The 19874-nt window shown below is 50.5% G+C and overlaps 1 protein-coding gene across 1 annotated transcript in view; it reads right to left on the reverse strand.

The window, feature by feature from the left end:
- Positions 1-19874, reverse strand: part of Trs33 (trafficking protein particle complex subunit Trs33) — a 120892-nt gene that overhangs the window by 79812 nt on the left and 21206 nt on the right. The window contains exon 2 of the mRNA XM_068348083.1: positions 4498-4559. Within this exon, the coding sequence (XP_068204184.1) occupies positions 4498-4559 (62 nt within the window). The remainder of the gene's footprint in view (positions 1-4497; positions 4560-19874) is intronic.

Here is a 19874-nt window from a genome sequence, read left to right on the forward strand (position 1 = left end):
CTGTCCCCGGAAGCTCTTCCTGGGGAGACACGTGGACGTTCTCCCGGGGTCTAGCTGGTTCCTGACGAATACGTACAGAAGACTTCGGCAACGTCTTGGAGTCCTTGGGTTCCCTCCTGGGCGGGATACAAGACTCCAGCAAAGTGGTCTGGTAGGCACCTTCTGCGCGAGATGATCCTCCTCCACGAGGAGGTGACTCCCCCCTTGGTGCCAAGGGGGAGACCGCCGCCTCACTGGACTCTCCCGAAGACGGAAAAGCCTCGTCTACGGGAGAAGGAGAAAATGACTGCGAAGGGGACGGGGCTTTCCTGACGGACCTCTTAGGAACCAACTTCTCCCTGGTAGAAGTCACCACGAAGTCCACTCCTCTCCTTCTCTTCAGCGGGGGCGAGGCCGTCGCTGGCTTGTGTCCTAGATCGGCGAGTGCTGGCTTCATAGCCTTCACTAACGCCTGCATCAAAGGACCAAACCAGGACTGCCGAGACATGGACACAGAGTCCGAAATTCCCGCTGGAGGGAAGGGGATCGGGCAATCCTTCGGAGTGGACACCACTGGAACTGCCTGCAAAAAAGAAGGGGAAGAAAGTTGCCTTGACCTCTCCGAAGGTCCTTCCTTGTCCTACAAAAGAGACCTGCGCTTAGGTGGAGGCGATCCCGACTGCGACCTGGCGACATGCGCCCCTGCTGCTGCCGCGAGCTGCGGAACCCGACGCGAACGGGGGTTGTGCTGACGCTCGCGCGAGGGTGACACGAAAGAGTTGCGCGTGAGGGGCTGTTGGAGCGCGGGCGAACGGGCGTGTAGGCGAGTGAGCGCGTGGGCGAGCGGGCGAGTGGGCGAGCGAGCGCGTTGGCGAGTGAACGCGCTGGCGCGTGGGCGAACGAGAGCGCTCAGGAGACCGCTGAGGGCCAGGGGACCTATAGTGTCCTGGAGACCTGTGACGCGTGGGCGAGCGATGGCGAGTCGGCGATCGATGGCGCTTTGGCGAACGCTGGCGCGTTGGCGAACGCTGGCGCGCAGGCGAGCGATGGCGCGTTGGCGAGCGATGGAGCGTAGAACGCGCAGGCGAGCGACCGCGCGTGAGCGAGCTGATCGCAAGGGACCTATGTTTCTCCGGATCTGCTGGACGCTGACGCGTAGGAGAGCGCTTGCGCGCAGGCGATGGATCACAAGGAGGATCTGGAGATCGCCGGCACTCAGGGGAACGCTGACGTGCTGGTGATCGTTGACGCGCAGGAGATCGCTGACAAGCAGGAGAACGTTGACGCGTCGGAGATCGCTGTCACGCTGGAGAACGCTGGCGAGCAGGGAGTTCGGCACGTAGAAGGCTGAGCAGGGAGTTCGGCGCGTAGAAGGCTGCGCAGGAACTGTCGGCGCGACGCGCAAAGGCGAACGCTCGCGAGTGGGCTCAGGAAGAGGAGGCGCGTGGGCGTGCATGAGCTCTAGATGTACGCGCAGGAGACCGCGCGCGTTGCTGCGCAGGAGAACGCTGACGAGCAGGATCGCGAGGGCGAGGAGATGTTGATTCCTTGCCCATGTCCTGAACCGGAGTTCTAGGGTGCGTGGACGAGCGTGGGCGCACAGGGCGAGTGTCAGGAACTGGAAGCGCAGGTGCGCATTGACGAGGAGGAGATCTAGTGCGCTCAAGAGACCGTTGGCGCGCTGGGCGCACAGCAGGAACAGGAGGATGTTCGTTGTCCTTAGGAGAGCGCTGGCGAGCAGTAGGGCGTTGATCATCAGATGAGCGCTGGCGAGCAGGAGAGCGCTGGCGATCAGGAGAGCGCTGACGAGCAGGAGAGCGCTGACGAGCAGGAGAGCGCTGACGAGCAGGAGAGCATTGGTGTGCAACTATGCCTGAACGCGCAGAAGGGCGCGCAGGGAAGCGCCCACACCGTGGGCGACATCCCTTTGCCACAAAGGGACCGGTGCCTGTCGGCTGACGAGATCAGACTGCTGGCCGTCTGCGCAGGAAGTAGAAGGTCTGGAAGGCATGGGAGAACATGAACGATCCCCGGAGAGGTCTAAGGACGCGGCTGCTACAGACTGCTTCTGGTGAGGAGAGTCCCCATCGGAGGAAGGAGGAGGAGGAGACTCGAAAAGGCGCCTCTTGACACCCTTATAGGGAGACGGGAGGCCCTTGCGGCGAAGCGGACGATGAGCCTTACGGCAAAGGCGGCCACGAGGGAGGTCGTCAGGATCATCAGTCCTCCGAAGAGGAGTCTCAGTTAGAGTGCTCCCCCGAGGGGGAGACTTAGGCGCAGAAGAGCCCGTAGGACCCCCTTCCCCCTCCGAAAGATGTACAGAAGGGGGAGGAGAGCCTTTAGCAACGTCATCAACATCAGGAGCCGCAGAGGTTTGACCAGACTCATCGGAAGCCTCTGCCACCACGACGTCGACGATAGACAGAGGATCTACCTCTGCTATCACCGGCGACTGCTTGACAGCGGCCCTTAACTGAATAAGGTCAAACAGGGCTTCCTTGGAGGGCAGGCCCTTAAGCCCCAAGGAACCCCAAAGCTGAAAAAGATCATCATTATACATAGAGTTAACATTATCAAAATCCTCCCCCGGAGGAGGAGGGGGAACCGCCCCGCTATGGGAGGCGACGCCCTCTCCCGCACCCCGAGGTCGGGGAACAGAACTAGGGCCTGCGCTCCAACTCGGCGGCCTCTCACTAGGAGCCGGACGAGGGGGAGCTTCGGAGGAGGTTTGGGCGGCGGAAGAAGAGTCCCGAGAGCCTTCCTCCTTCAAGGCAACCCTCGAAGGAGAACGGTCTCTCTTGGACTTCTTCTTACGCCGGCGGGCAAACCTCTCCCACTGGGAGACAGACCACTCCCTACACTCACTACATGTATTTTCACTATCACACCGTCGGCCTCGACACTGCGGGCAAAGGGTGTGAGGATCGGTATCCACCGCAGACATGAAGGTACCGCAAGGGCGGCCGGCAATCCCAGGGCACTTGCGCATGATGAACACCAAAGGGCGAGGCCAACTTCAACCACACAAAGCTGAGGAAAAGCAAAGAAAAGATTAAGGCTGTCAAAAACGAGGACGATAGACAGACACGTCTGCACATCGTCCGAGCCAAAAGTGAAGTGGGGCAAATCACCGGTGTGTGTGTGGGGGGGAGGGGTAGAAAGCTACCCCTTCCCCTACCCCCACTAACTAGCGCGGGGGTAGTTAACCCTCGTTAAAATCTATTGGCTCGTCAATTTCAGCTACGCCGAAAGGTAAACCCAATGTAAATAGCGTGGTTTGTATTTCGGTTACGGAACAAAGCTAAATTTATTAAAGCATAATGACCGGGAACGTCGCTCTTGACTCATGCATAGCGAGCGACAGCGTCCAGGACGCCTCCGATAGGCAACAGCTCTTGTTTAAGTTAATATCACTTTTGATTTAATTACAAAACAACAAGAGCTTACATTTATACACAGTAAAGATAATACTCAACTTTCCAGAGGCAGAAGAGGCTGGAGAAAGCATCATGGTTGAATATAATCCAAAAATCACGAGAGAAACACAGGGAAAACACCGAGTAATGGAGCTACGCGATAAGGAATAAAGATGGCGCCGTTGATGACGTCATGTACGCACTCGAAACGAGATAGGTGAGGTACCTTAATAACAGCTCTCCTTTCGTTTTTCGTTTTCTTGCCACTTTTCCCCCTCGAAGTGTTAATGCTATTCGGGGTAAAGATAGCTATGTGGCGTGTCAAGAATATATCCTCTGATATTATGCGATATCCCATTAACATTTATTTAGAGATATTCGCTCCAGGAGTTAGAATTCTGGATACCTTGAGGTAAAATTCTCTGGGAATATCACTGTAGTCAAATATACCCTAGGAAGCTACCCTAAAGGAACTTCCATCAGGACGACATGGCCTGAGCCCAAAAAAGCTATTGTTATATAACCAGCGGGTAAGTTTAAATGTTTAAAATTCAAAACCCATAACACTTACACATTAAAATATAGGACAAAATAAGGCAGCTAATAATAAACTCAGTAAATCTTCACTCATTGAACCTTAACCACATCAACATACATACAAACCACAAACACAAACTCATCACCCGCATAGTGAAATCACATATACAGATATCTTTATTCTATTCGTGAAGGACAGACGATATAATGTAACAATAAAAAACTTGGTGGAATAAATAAAATGACAAGGATGAAAATGCAAAAATTAGGTGTAGTGCATCCTACAAATTTTGTAATGGCCATCAATCTAACACTACTATCACACTAAAAGAAATCAAACCATTAACTGGGATTTTTCAATAGGTAAGACTAGGTAAGACTAGGATAACCCTTTATGAAAGGCCTTACCCAGAAATTCAACACTAAGGTCTCTCTAAAATGACTGGTTGTTAAGGCTTCAATAAAAGTGAAGGGCACGTAGACTACCATAATTCATATGAACACCCTTTTGCTACTCAGAAAACTGGAACATTTTAAAAATGAAACAAAAGACAGTACTTCCTACCTTTCAACAAGTCTATATCCTGTAATGAATCCCATGTGCTCCAACTTGGATATAGCTTCATCCTGAAAAGCAGATATTTAATAGGATCAAATAATTCACTTGTAATTTTTTTGGTAATAAATTACACATCTCAATTATTAGGTACTGCTGTACACAGAGCTTACAGTCAAATAAAACTTACTTTTTTATCTTACAAAGTCTGAATATTTTGAGGTACATCTGTTATTATTCTTAAAATTCCTGAGCTATTCAAGTACTCAACTGCCAATTCATGTTCAACAAACAGGAAAATAATATTACACCCAGTCTATACTCAAGACTCGGCATCCTTTTAAAGAAATAGACTCTTGCAGCCATTTCTTCTTAATAAAAGTTTTTGGTCTATATAAATTTAATTTGCATATTTTAAAGACTTCTAACACAATACAGGATAAATAAGAGAAAATAAAGTTCTCTAATACATGGGACTCCTAGAAATCTAAATAAGACAAAAGCAAAATCCTGAAAAATATAATTAATTATTCAAGTACTTAACCACCATCCAATAAGATAAGCATTTTGTAGGTGTACCTTGAACGACTGAATTAAAAAAAAATTAAGTAATTTGTACTTGCCCTAGCTATACAAACCTGAGTCCTTTAAAATCACAAATGTTTTTCACCAATTTGTATTTTTCCTAACTACACAAACCTGACGCCTTTAATAGGAGTATAACTTCAATGAAGCAGGAAACTGTCATTAAGCTCTTCCAGAAGGTGAATATAGTTGTCTGCCACCCAATAGATAGAGCTACATTAACTTTGACTTTTGACCAAGGACTTGTAGGGTGTTTGAGGTAGACTGTGTAACTTGAAGGTCTCAGGTTTGTAGTTAGGCAAAATTAAAAATTGATAAAATAAAATGTTATTTGTTCTCACGTGTACTAAAACAAACCTTTGACTTTTAATAAGAGACTCATTGTAGGAAGGCAGAAATCTCTATAACCCAACTGGCTAGTTAACTGACAAGGCAAATGTTCCTGTATTGTCGTCCTGTATGGGACCAAACGTCATGACTTCTGTCAACCTCTCAACTACCTGAGCATGAAGATGTCTGCATTAGACTAGGTCGCAACCAGGAGACTGGTAGGCAGTTGTAGAATGATGTATGAACGTATGGTCAATATAAGAAATGGGTTGTATACATTTCATCCATCCTCACCCTCATTTTGAAGGATAGGGAAGATACTTCAAAAAAAAAAAAAAAACTTGTCTGTAAAGAGAAAATCCTGGTCATAAGACTTACCTGCACCTATCGTATGAACCAGCATATAACGGAGCGAGTGCTTCACCCGAGAGGGGAAAAAGGAAGAGAAAAACAACCATACATGCTACCGATTCTTCAAGACTTAATGCCAAAACCGCTTTCTTAAACGGGATGCTACTTGTCCCGTGAGGGAGCTAAGTTTGCACCATTATTTGAGTAGCTACCATAGGACCATTTGTCAGAAAAAACAATGTTCTTGGAGAGCGTATCTTTATCTATACCCATTTAGAGCGGGGAAGTATTTTTGGTTCTCAGCAAGAGAACATAAGATCTCTAAGAAGTGTTGCTGTGTCTTCACAGGACAGAGGAGTCATTCTACCCCAGCTAGTCTGAGGTTGGAATTGTGCCGGGCTAAAAGTGAGCTCTGGGACACACATTCTGAAATAGGGAGAGGATGACTAATGGCATATGAAACGTCATAAGGTGTAATCATTGTAATGTTAAGGCTGAAGCTCATGAGCAGTCTAAGGATCAAATCTTATCTAATGCCTGGTCAAGGGTACATGAGGGCCCATTTGAGACACCAGAGGACTACAGCGACATCCCTAAGATGCTGAAGTTCCTAGAGAAGGAAGACTGTTTGAAGCTACTCCTGAGCCAAGTCTGCTGCTCCAAAGGGGAAAATGTCTGAGCTCATTAGTCAGAAGTCTAGATAAAGGCTACTGACCAACTGCATTTTACTGCAGAGAGAGCAGAACTTCCTTGGCTAAGATAGATGAGGAGATCTGCAATTTCATGCGGAGAGGCTACACCGGCGAAGTATCCCTACTAAGATTCCACTATCAGAAGAAAGGCAGTTCTACCAGGAGCTTCAATAAAACAGGATGTATAACACTTGGTAACTTAAAACTGAAATCACCCAGTGACTTCTTTAATCTTTGGTAAACCAGGAAAGCAGGCAGAGAGACTAAGGTATCTATAGGAAATGGTGTGTTAGGTGACCCCCAAATGCTGCTGATGTCCCAGTGATGTTAGAACAGCTTACTGGCAAATGTTCTAGAATTTGAGTTCTAGGCCAAATGCAAGGCAAACAGGTCATTCGGTGACAAAACCCGAAGTGTAAGGAGCCTTTTTGTCACGGACAAAAGTGAGGAATTTTCCTGGTGTTGAGCATGCCTAATAGAACATTCATCTAGTTGGCATGGATATTACATTAAACTCTGTCATGTTGTCAGTTGTCCTACTGCATACCTACTTACCCAATTGCCAAGGGTCTGTGAAACAGAACCCATTTGATTGTACAGTAGACATGAGTGAGAAACGCGAGATTGCTATTCTTCAACGCTACCGCATGACTAATAACACCGTCAGGGAGATAACAAAAAGTTTTGCTTGGACTTCAAGTATGTTGAAAAGCAGGTGTTTTACTTCCGTGAACAACTTCTCCATGAAGCTCATATACTCCAGGTGTGCTCCATCCTCCTTGGATTCATCTGAGATCGACAAGATCTGTACACAGAATGGACGCTTCATTAAGAGGTCGGCTAAAACCTGTGGAGGATTTGGGGTCGTCCTTGTGTAGACCTGTTCGTAACCTCGAAGACGAAGAGGTTGGAGACATACTGCTCCCCAGTGCCAGATCTCGAAGCAGTCCACATAGACGCTTTTCTTTTTGGATTGGTCTCACCTGGATGTGTATGCTTTCCCTCCGTTCAAGATTGTACACAAAGTGACGCAAAAAATTCATGTCACACGAGGGAACCAGATTGACTCTAGTGGCCCCCTTTTAGCCCTCAAGAGAGTGGTTCACAGAGGTACTAGAATGGATGGTGGACACCCCGAGAAGCCTTCCATTAAGAGTAGATCTACTCAAACAACCCCACTTGGAAAGATACCATCAAAACCTCCAAGCTCTTCTTCTAACTGACTTCAGACTATCGAAAAACTCAGAAGAGCTAGAGGTTTTTCGAAGGAGGCAGCTAGAGCGACTGCAAGAGCAAGTGTGGAGGATTCATTTTTGTTTTATTTTTATTTTTGTTTTCTGCCAAATCCTGAGAGAGAGAGAGAGAGAGAGAGAGAGAGAGAGTGAGAGAGAGAGAGAGAGAGAGAGAGAGGGGGGGGGTAGTTAGTGTATCGATTGTTTGTTGTGAGAAAGACTGTTGGTATAAATGAGGTTGTTTGTTTACTTTTAGCTAGGTTAGGAGAGTAGTAAATGTTTCGGAGCGAATGCTTTTTTTATTTGACTGCTGCTAGAGGCGGTTGTGTGTGAATGCTGGATTTACCTTATTTAATTGATTTTACCAGCATGGAAGTTATTATTTATTTTCTAAGTAAGTACAGTTTTGTTTATATTTGCTTGTCGTGATTGTGAATGATAGGAACAGTTTATTATTTATCTTTGATTATAGTGCGATAGTTTAGTTAGCTAGGAGTGTTTGTAAGTGTTTTTCTTTTTTCTTTTTTTCAGGCTGTAATTCCTCCTTTGGAGAGACTCAATTTTTTGAAAGTGGATTATTGTTGCTGACCAGGCCTGCATAGGATTGTATTTAGACTTCGCTATTCTATTGCTCAACTGTTGATGACCTAGGCCTGTGTATCTTGATTGATGATGATGATGATGATGATGACTACAACCCCAATCAGTGAGGCAGTTGTGGCAAATTGCCACACAGTTTAATCAGTTAATCACAGAGCTGTGGTAGTGTGCCAATAAAGACAGTTGGCTAAGTAAAAGATTATTCATGTGTTTTTTTTTTGTTTTTTTTTGCGAAAGTGTTAGTGAACTCGCAATATCTATATATGCGTTTTGTGTTTTGATGTTTGGGTTGCGGTTAATTTCAAGTTTTGTTAGGGGTTTTTGTTGAATTAGTTGAAGGTTTTATGGTTAATATCTATTTTGTGTCAAGTGTATGATAAGTGATAAGAGTGACTTTTTTTTGGGTTGTTTAGTTTTAAGAAATATAGTATTAAGGTCATGTTTTGTTTTTTTGTCCTTTTGTCTAAGAGTCCAGTTTATGATAATGTAAGGGGAAAGTTTGTTTTGTAGAGACAATTGTCAGTTAGTGTGATCAAGGGTGAGGGGGTTGTTATTGCAACATCCCACCACACAAGGAGGTCTTCTACCATCAAGGTTTTTAGAGAATGGTGCAGAGTCACCTCTGTTTTCTTTTCCAGTACCTCTGTGACTCAGATTGCTGACTTCCTGTTATACCTTAGAAGGAAACGTAGGTTTTCATCTTCTTCCATCAAGGGATACACGAGCATGCTAGCGGCCTTCTTCAGGCATAGGAACGTGGACCTTTCTAATAATAAAGGACTACAGGATCTTCTGAATTCCTTGAGACACCTAAGGAACAGCACCAGGAATCACCAGCTTGGAATCTGGATATAGTCCTGAAGTTCCTAATGAGTGACAGGTTTGAGCCCTTGCACTCAGCCTCGTTTAAGGACCTCACTATGAAAACTCTCCTTTTGGTCAATCTGGTGACAGCTAAAGGGGTCGGTCAGTGAGATTCATGCCTTTAACAAGAACATGACAAATTCGAAGATAATTTGTATTTTTCCTAACCATACAAACCTTAGCTATTTACAGAGGGTTTACCTTTTAGCGCAGCTGAAATGACGAGCCAATAGGTTTAACAAGGGTTAATTACCCCCGCGCTAGTTAGCGGGGGGTGGGGAAGGGTAGCTTGCTACCCCTCCCCCCTCCACACACCGGTGACTTGCTTCACTTCACTTAGAGGTAGGACTTGACTTGGGGGTCAGGGATGGCAGGCACATATGTGTAAATAGCTAAGGTTTGTATGGTTAGGAAAAATACAAATTATCTTCGAATTTGTCATTTGTTCCGTAACCAAAATACAAACCACGCTATTTACAGAGGGTGACTTACTCCTTAAGAAGGGTGGAAACTCCCCAGCATTACTGACTTCGGCTTGCCCGGGGGCTCGATCCCTCAGTGAGCAGCACTAGAGAGAGGGGGCCCCTGTACCTCACAAGTTCCTAGCATCGCTAGGAACGAGTGGCCTACATAAGCAGTGTGAGGAGGAGAGTGTGACTCGTCCTATGAAGTTGACCTTGAGACCTTCAGATAGGAATTCTAGGATAGGACGTTCCCAATACCACCTCGTCAGGGTATGGGAGACGCAACAGTATTAAGCTTAATACTAGGAGCACAAAGAAGCATGGGTTACCTGCAGAGGTCGAGGTCAGCTATGCGAGGACCAGGATGCTGCTTCCCCAAGAGAGGGGAGAATGAAGAAAGAAGTAAGGGTCAGACATACTCTTTCATTCACGCAGACTAAGACCGGGTAACAACGCCCTCAACCTACTGCTACTTGTCCAAAAAGGAGCCTGAGATTAGACCAGCTGTTGTGCAGCCACCACAGGGCCGATAGAAAACGTATCGAGGCTCCTGTGGGTCACGTCTTGCAGGTAGTGGGCTGTGAAGGTCGTTTGACGCTTCCAGACCCCAGCTTGAAGTACCTGCGTCACAGAGAAGTTTCTCTTGAAGGCCAGGGATGTAGCAATACCCCTGACATCGTGGGCCCGAGGGCGACGTGACGAAGGAGGGTCAGGATTCAGGGCATGGTGGATAACCCTTCGAATCCAAGCTGAGATGGTGTTCCTGGTGACCCTCCTCTTAGTCCTGCCTGTGCTCACAAACAAAGCTCGCACATGAGGACGGACTGCAGCCGTTCTCTTCAAGTAGTGCCTCAGACACCTCACTGGACATAGTAGCAGCTGGTCTGGGTCGCTTGTTACAGAACGGAGACTCGCGATCCTGAAAGAGTTGAACCGAGGATCCGGCACTCCAGGATTCTGAGTCTTGGCAACAAACTCAGGGACGAAACCTGAACATTACCTCCCCCCCATCCCCTTGAATGGGCGATGTCGTACGAGAGACCACGAAGTTCACTAACCCGCTTGGCCGAAGCCAAGGCGAGTAGGAAAGCCATCTTCCAAGACAGGTGGCGATCGGAGGCCTGGCGTAATGGCTCGAAGGGAGGTCTCTTAAGAGACCTGAGGACTCGAACCACGTTCCAAGGAGGGGGTCTCACTTCCGACTGGGGGCAGGTAAGCTCATAGCTACGTATGAGTAAAGAGAGTTCTAGCGATGAAGAAATATCCACGCCCTTCAATCTGAAGGCCAAGCTTAAGGCTGAGTGATAGCCTTTCACTACCGAGACAGAAAGGCGCATTTCTTCCCGCAGATACACGAGGAAGTCCGCTATTGCTGGAATAGTGGCATCGAGTGGAGATACCCCTTCCACGACACCAACCACAAAAGACTCTCCACTTTGCTTGGTAGACTCCCTCAGAGGACCTTCGCAGGTGCCGAGACATTCTCTCCGCAACCTGTTGCGAAAAGCCTCTCTCCGCGAGGAGACGCTGGATAGTCTCCAGGCGTGAAGCCGAAGCAAGGCTACGGCCCAGTGAGGGACGCCGGAGTGGGGTTGTCTGAGAAGCTCGTGTCGTGGAGGAAGCTCCCTCGGGAGTTCCGTCAGGAGCTGCAGAAGGTCCGGAAACCATTCCGCGTGATGCCATAGCGGAGCTAACAGAGTCATCGAACAGTTGACCGATAGTCTGGTCCTGTTGAGCACCCTTCTCATCAGACAGAACGGTGGGAAGGCGTACACATCGATGTTGTCCCACCATTGCTGGAAAGCATCTTGCCAGAGTGCCTTGGGGTCCGGGACTGGGGAGCAGTACAGGGGCAGCTTGAAGTTCAAGGCTGTCGCGAACAAGTCCACAGTCGGGGAACCCCACAAAGTCAGGACTTTGTTGGCTATCTGAGGATCCAAAGACCACTCTGTACTCACTATCTGCGAAGCCCTGCTCAGACTGTCGGCGAGCACATTCCTCTTGCCAGGAATGAAGCGAGCTGATAGTGTTATCGAGTGGGTTTCGGTCCACCTCAGAGTCTCTACTGCAAGATGGGATAGCTGTTGCGAAAAAGTGCCTCCCTGCTTATTGATATAAGCCACTACCGTGGTGTTGTCGCTCCTCACCACCACAGAGTGACCCGCCAGGGACCGTTGGAACTGCTGAAGAGCCAGAAAGACGGCCTTCAATTCTAGCAGGTTGATGTGTAGGCACTTTTCTGATTCTGACCAAAGGCCTGAGGACCTCTGGTTCAGAACGTGCGCCCCCCACCCTTCTTTTGAAGCGTCCGAAAACAGAGTCAATTCCGGGGGCAGGACGAGAAGACTTACTCCCTTCCGCAGGTTCTCGTCGACCAGCCACCACCGCAAGTCCGTCTGTTCCAGAGACCCCATTGGGATCAGAATGTCCGGGGAATCGGATCCTTGATTCCACCGGGACTTGAGCCGCCATTGAAGGGATCTCATCCTGAGGCGGCTGTTTGGAACCAGACGGGCCAGGGAGGATAGGTGACCTAAGAGACGCAACCACGATTGGGCGGGGAGTTCTTTTCGCCTGAGGAAGGGTTCCGCCACCCTCCTCAGTCTTGCTATCCGGTTGTCTGATGGAAAAGCTTTGAGGAGATTGGTGTCTATTAGCATGCCTGGATAAACCAGTCGTTGGGACGGCTGCAGAGAGGACTTCTCTTGGTTTACCACGATCCCCAGATCCTGGCAAAGATCCAGAAGCCTGTCTCGGTGCCGAAGAAGGGTCGACTCCGAGTCTGCTAGGATCAGCCAATCGTCCAGATAACGAAGGAGACGAATGCCGTTCCTGTGCGCCCAAGATGAAATCAGGGTGAACACACTGGTGAACACCTGAGGAGCTGTGGAGAGACCGAAACACAGCACCTTGAACTGGTAGATCTTGTTGTCTAGGCAAAATCTCAGGTACTTCCTGGAAGACGGATGGATTGGGATCTGGAAGTACGCGTCCTTTAGATCCAGTGTGCACATGAAGTCTTGTGGTCTCACCGCAAGTCTGACCGTGTCTGCTGTCTCCATGCTGAACCGGGTTTGCTTGACAAACCTGCTCAGAGCTGAGAGATCGATGACGGGTCTCCAGCCTCCAGTAGCCTTCTCCACAAGAAAGAGTCGACTGAAGAAGCCTGGGGAGCCGTCCACGACCTCCTGGAGAGCACCCTTCTCGAGCATGGTCTCGACTTCGGCCTGAAGGGCCAGCCCCTTTGCCGATCCCGTGGCATAGGAGCTCAACGACACTGGATTCGCTGTCAGGGGAGGTTGAGATGTTGTGAACGGGACGCGATAGCCTTGGCCGATCACTGAGACCGTCCAAGCATCGGCCCCGTGTTGCTGCCACCTGCGGACGCAACGCTGAAGGCATCCCCCCACAGGTGGACACGCAGGGGGACTGCCACCCCTAGGGCTTGCGGCCGCCACCCCTAGGAGTCTTGCCTCCCCTGGAGGACTTACCGCCCCTCTTGACCTTGGCTGGAAAGGGCTGGGGCTTAGACACCACCTTCTTAACTGCCGGTGCCTGTTTGGGAGCCTTACGAGGCTGTTGCTGCTGTTGTGGTGGGGCTGGAGGCTTATAGGGCCGAGTTGTAAGGGCCCTATGGAGGAGGGAGTCCGTGCTGGATTTCCTCCACCTCTCAGCCGTTCGCTCCATGTCTTGAGGCTCAAACAGGTTCTCCCCCAGAAGGGAAGCATGTCGGAGCCTACACACATCCACGGCGGGGACCTTCGGATGGAATCTCTCGGACACAGCATCGCGACGCTTCAACACCGAGTTGGCCCACAGGGTGGTAACCTGGTGCGCCAAAAACTCGATGGAGCGGGTGCCCGAGAGCAAGAAGGTCTCCAGGGCCTTCCTATTGGTCTCCTTGGACAAGTCCTCCGATCGCAATAGGATGCCCAGAGATCCTAGCCAAAAGTCCAGCCACGAAGTGGCCTGCATGGCACACTTAGCGACCTTCTCGTGGCTAAGGATCTCTGCCGCCAAGAACGACACCTGCCGGGCAGAGAGTTTCTCAAGGGGAACTCCCTTCGCCAGCTCCTCCGCAGAGTGATGGAGAGGAAGAGCGAGGTTGTGCTCACCCAGGATCTCGAAATACCTCCTCTGCTGAAGACGAGGAGGAGGGATGAGCTTGTTCCCGGCAGTGGAACGACTGGAGGAGGCAAGAAGTGCAAGCTGAGCGTTGGCCCTAGCCCTGGCACTCTTCAGCCCCCGAGACCAGGGCAGAGCCGCACTGGTCTTAGGGGCCTTCCGAACATCAAACACTTCGTCCAAAATCGTGTCTTTGCCTTCACGGGGGGCGATGACTGGATCCATAAGCCCGTTAAGTTGCGTTATCAGGCTTAGGACCTGCCAGAAGGCATGTTCGGATTCTTGCTGTTCTCCTCCCTGCGGGCTGGCAGCAAAGTCTCCTGCCCCAGGGATCTCTTCCTGGGGTGACACGTGGACATTCCCCTAGGTAGTCGTGGGTTCCTGACGAATCCTTGCAGAGGATTTAGGGACGGTCTTGGAGTCCTTGGATTCCCTCCTGGGAGGGATACAGGATCCCAACAACGAGGTTCGAGGGGCCCCTTCCTCACGAGACGATTCTCCTGCATGAAGCGAAGTCTCCCCCCCTGGTGCCGAGGGGAAGACTACTGGACTCACCTGAGGATGGAAAGGCCTCGTCCACGGGAGAAGGAGAGAGCACTCGTGCAGGAGAAGGGACCTTCGCGACCGACCTCTTGGGAACCAACTTCGCCCTGGGGGAAGTCACCACGAAGTCCACTCCTCTCTTTCTCTTCAGCGTAGGAGAGACAGCCGTTGGTTTGTTACCCTGGTCGGCGAGTGCTGGTTTCATAACCCTCACTAACGCCCGTGCCAGAGGACCAAACCAAGTCTGTTGCTCCAAGGACACAGAGTCCGAAATCCTCGCTAAAGGGAAAGGGATCAGGCGATCCTTTGGAGTGGACACCACGGTACCTGCCTGAAAAGAAGGTGGGGAAGAATGATGTACTGTACTAACCTCTCCTCGTCCTGCACTACCAACCTGTGTTTGGGTGGAGGTGATCCCGAGTGCCGTCTAGGAACACGCGTTCCTGCTGCTACCACCGGCTGCGGAATTCGCCGCGAACGATGGTCGCGCGGGAGTGCTGGCGAGCGATCGCGCGGGTGCGCAGGTGGATGATCACGCGGGCGCGCAGGCGAGTGGGCGCAAGGGTGGGCAGGTGAATGAACGCGTGTCCGAGGCGGCGAACGCAAGCGTTGGCGCGACGGCGAGGAACCGCGCTGCCGCGTGGGTGAGGAAGATCGCTGGCGATGTAGATCCACAGGCGATCGATGATGAGCTGGTGAACGCGGACGCGCAGGTTGGCGATGGCTCGTTGTGGCATGTCGACGCGTTGGCGAGCGATGGCGAGCAGCATGCGCAGGTGAACGATCGCGCAATGGCGAGCGATGGCGAGCAGCATGCGCAGGTGAGCGATCGTGCGATGGGAACCGATGGCGATCAGCATGCGCAGGTGGGCGATCGCGCGGTGGCGAGCGATGGCGAGCAGCATGCGCAGGTGGGCGATCATGCGATGGCGAGCAGCATGCGCAGGTGGGCGATCGCGTGATGGCGAGCTAGTAGGTAGTGAACCATGTTCCTTCAGAAGTGTTGGAGAACGTTGGCGCGCCGGCTGTCGCTGTTGAATAGGCGATACTAAAATTGCCTGTGAGCGCTGGCAAGCAGGTGAACGCTGGCGAGTAGGTGATCGCTGGCGTGTAGGTGATCGCTGGCGAGCCGGAGATCGCTGGCGAGCAGAAGGTCGACGCGTGTCAAGTGAAAGGACAGGTGGCGCGGCGAGGGCAGGTGGCGCGGTGCGTTCACGAGCAGGAACTGGAAGATCGCTGGCGCGTTGGCGAACATGTGCTTTTGACACACTCGCAGCACGATATTGCGTAGCCACAGGATCAGGCAGATGGTGAGCAGGGAGCTCAGCAGGAACTGTAGGATGGTCAGAGACCGCAGGGCGATGGTCCTCAAATGAGCGCTGACGCTCAGAAGAGAGCTGACGAGCAGGAGAGCGCTGGCGAGGAGGGCGAACATCAGGAGAGCGCCGACGAGCAGGTGAGTGTCGGCGAGCAGGAGAGTCTTGACGAGCAGGAGAGCGCTGACGAGCAGGAGAGCGCTGGCGAGCAGGAGAGCGCCTGTGCGCTAGCACTGCTCGTGGAAGGGAAGGATCCCTTAGCCCCGAAGGGACCGTTGCCCGTCGGGTGACGAGTTCTCCAGAAGGCGAAGATCTGGCAGGAGATGGTGAACGGTCTGCAGAGAGGTTCAAGGAAGACGGAGCTGTAGGTTGAGGCTGACGAGGAGAGTCCCCCTCGGAGGATGAAGACCCAAAAAGGCGCCTCTTAGCCCCCCTGTAAGGGGAAGGGAGGCCCTTGCGGCGTAGCGGACGGTGAGCCTTACGGCGGAGGCGGCCTCGGGGGAGATCGTCGGGACCATCGGTCCTCCGAAGGGGAGTCTCCGTCAAAGCACTTCCCTCAGAAGGAAGCTGAGCAGCAGCAGAGACCGAAGGACTCACTTCCCCCTTCGAAGGATGTACGGAAGGGGGAGGAGAGCCTTTAGCACCATCATCCGCAACAGCACCTGCGGCGGATTGCCCAGCCACGTCGGAGGCCTCTGTCACCACGACGTCGACAATAGACAGAGGGTCTACCTCTGCTACCGCCGGCGACTGCTTAACAGCGGCCCCCAACGAGACAAGGTCAATAAAAGCGACCCTGGAGGGCAAGCCCTTAAGCCCCAGGGACGACCAAATCTGTAAAAGATCATCATTGGTTAAGTCATTATCAATAACCTCCCCCGGAGGAGGAGGGGGAACAGCCTCGCTATGGGAGGCGACGCCCTCTCCCCCCACCCAATGAATGAATGAATGATTTAAAGTTTTCAGGCATCCTGACATCTAAGGTCATTGACGCCGGTAACATTTAATTTATGTATACAAAAATAAAAAATGAAATAAAATAAAAAATTAAAGAGTATTCAATTAAAATCATAAAAATTGAATGTCATAAAAGTTAAATATTTTTCAGAAGACCTGCTTCTGAAAGAAACAGAACTAGGGCCTGCGCTACCACTCGGCCGACTCTCCTTAGGAGGCGGACGAGGGGGAGCTTCGGAGGAGGTTTGGGCGGCGGAAGAAGAGTCCCGAGAACCTTCCTCCTTCAAGGCTAACCCCGAAGGAGAACGGTCTCTCTTGGACTTCTTCTTACGCCGACGGCCAAACCTCTCCCACTGGGAGGCAGACCACTCCCTGCACTCACGGCACATGTTCTCCTGGTCACACCGTCGGCCCCCACATTGAGGGCAAAGGGTGTGCGGATCCGTAGTTACGTCCGACATGAAAGTCCCACAAGGACGACCGGCAACTCCAGGGCATGTACTGCTTAACAGCGGCCCCCAACGAGACAAGGTCAATAAAAGCGACCCTGGAGGGCAAGCCCTTAAGCCCCAGGGACGACCAAATCTGTAAAAGATCATCATTGGTTAAGTCATTATCAATAACCTCCCCCGGAGGAGGAGGGGGAACAGCCTCGCTATGGGAGGCGACGCCCTCTCCCCCCACCCAATGAATGAATGAATGATTTAAAGTTTTCAGGCATCCTGACATCTAAGGTCATTGACGCCGGTAACATTTAATTTATGTATACAAAAATAAAAAATGAAATAAAATAAAAAATTAAAGAGTATTCAATTAAAATCATAAAAATTGAATGTCATAAAAGTTAAATATTTTTCAGAAGACCTGCTTCTGAAAGAAACAGAACTAGGGCCTGCGCTACCACTCGGCCGACTCTCCTTAGGAGGCGGACGAGGGGGAGCTTCGGAGGAGGTTTGGGCGGCGGAAGAAGAGTCCCGAGAACCTTCCTCCTTCAAGGCTAACCCCGAAGGAGAACGGTCTCTCTTGGACTTCTTCTTACGCCGACGGCCAAACCTCTCCCACTGGGAGGCAGACCACTCCCTGCACTCACGGCACATGTTCTCCTGGTCACACCGTCGGCCCCCACATTGAGGGCAAAGGGTGTGCGGATCCGTAGTTACGTCCGACATGAAAGTCCCACAAGGACGACCGGCAACTCCAGGGCATGTACGCATTGTAAAGAAATAATAATGAAGGTCAACTTCCAACCAACACACACGCTGAAAAGAAAAAGCAGAAAATTAAAGGCTGTCACGAGGACGATGAGCAGACACGTCTGATCACCGCCGAGCCAAAAGTGAAGTGAAGCAAGTCACCGGTGTGTGGAGGGGGGAGGGGTAGCTAGCTACCCTTCCCCACCCCCCGCTAACTAGCGCGGGGGTAATTAACCCTCCTTAAAACTATTGGCTCATCATTTCAGCTGCGCTAAAAGGTAAACCCTCTGTAAATAGCGTGGTTTGTATTTCGGTTACGGAACAAATAGGCTTTAGAGATAACAAAACTATCTGCTCTTTGCAGCGAGGTTTTCTTGCTAGAACGAACGCCCTTCTCAACCCTGGCTCATGGCTTTTTGAGATTCCAAATCTTTCGGATGTGGTTCGTGAGGAATTGGAGAAGGTCCTGTGCCCAGTAAGAGCCCTGAAGTTCTACCTGGAAAGAACGAAAGAGTTACGAGACAAGTCAGAAGCTCTTTGGTGCTCAGTCAAGAAGCCTTCGTAACATATGTCAAAGAATGAACTATCCTTCTTCATCATGCTCTTAATAAGAGAGGCTCATTCACATTGTAGTGAGGCAGACCTCAAGCTTTTGAAGGTCAAGACACATGAAGTTAGAGCTGTGGCAACTTCCGTAGCCTTCAAGCAGAATAGTTCTTTACAAAGCATTATGAACATAACCTTCTGGAGGAGTAAATCTGTGTTCACCTCACACTATTTGAAAGGTGTCCAGACTCTTTCTGAGGACTGCTACACTCTGGGACCATTCGTAGTAACGAGTGCAGTAGTGGGGGAAGCTTCTTCCACTACATTCCCGTAACTCAATACAGTACCCTTTTCTTCTCTTGGAACTCTTGTATTTTTATGGTTGTTCGTGGAGATTGGACGACAATCTTCCTCAACCATTGATTTTAGTCAGGTGGTCAGTTTGTTCCTTGAGAGCGCCCGGAACAAGGGTATTGAAGGAGGTCCTGTCACATAGAGGTTTTTAGACCGGTTTGACAGCTCCTAGAGGTCTTCAGCCCCCTGGGTGGATTGCTGGATCTCGTAAGGAAAGTGGACATAATGAAAGAATTCATTGAAGTCAGTTTTCTTATCAGGTACGAACCCTTAAGCTTGTTTATTAACTCTTAACTAAATTCCAACAATGTTAGCTGTCTCTGACCCTCCACCAAAGGTGTCAATCAGTTACTGTATATATATAACTACCGGGTAAGTCAGATGTTTAAAAATGATATTTTCATAATAAAATAAATTTTTTAACATACTTACCGGTAGTTATATATAATTTAATTCCCCCCTCCTCCCCTCTAGAGACCTATGGGCATGGAAGATCTGAGGAATCACTGGAATGGTTCCAGGTACCTGGCTAGAGGGCGCACTGGTGGTACACCTGGCTATCCAATCGGCGATTGCCGCGAGTTTTTAAATTTCTGCTGTGACGTCAGGGACGTAAAGCTATACAGTATATATATAACTTCGCCTGGTAGACCCCTGCGGATGACTTTCGCAGGTGTCGAGACATCCGCTCTGCAACTTGTTGCGGAACGCCTCTTTCTGAGAGGGGATGCTGGATAGTCTCCAGGCGTGAAGACGAAGCGATGCTACGGCTTTGTGGTAGATGTTGCAGTGTGGTTGCTTGAGTAGCTCGTGTCGTGGGGGAAGCTCTCTCGGGAGTTCCGTCAGGGGATGCAGAAGGCCCGGAAACCACTCTGCATGATGCCGTAGCGGAGCTATCAGAGTCATCGACAGGTTGACCGATAGTCTGGTCTTGTTGAGTACCCTTCTCACCAGACAGAACGGTGGGAAGGCGTAGACGTCGATGTTGTCCCACCGTTGTAGGAAGGCATCTCGCCAGAGTGTCTTCGGGTCCGGGACTGGGGAGTAGTACAGCGGCAGCTTGAAGTTCAAGGCTGTTGCGAACAGGTCCACAAAGTCAGGACTTTGTTGGCTACTAGAGGGTCCAAAGACCACTCGGTACTCACAATCTGCGAGACTCTGCTCAGACTGTCGGAGAGCACATTCCTTTGCCCGGAATGGAGCGAGCCGATAGTGGTATTGAGTGGATTTCGGT

The sequence above is a fragment of the Palaemon carinicauda genome, chromosome 24 (genome assembly GCF_036898095.1).
Source record: "Palaemon carinicauda isolate YSFRI2023 chromosome 24, ASM3689809v2, whole genome shotgun sequence".
NCBI lineage: Eukaryota > Metazoa > Arthropoda > Malacostraca > Decapoda > Palaemonidae > Palaemon > Palaemon carinicauda.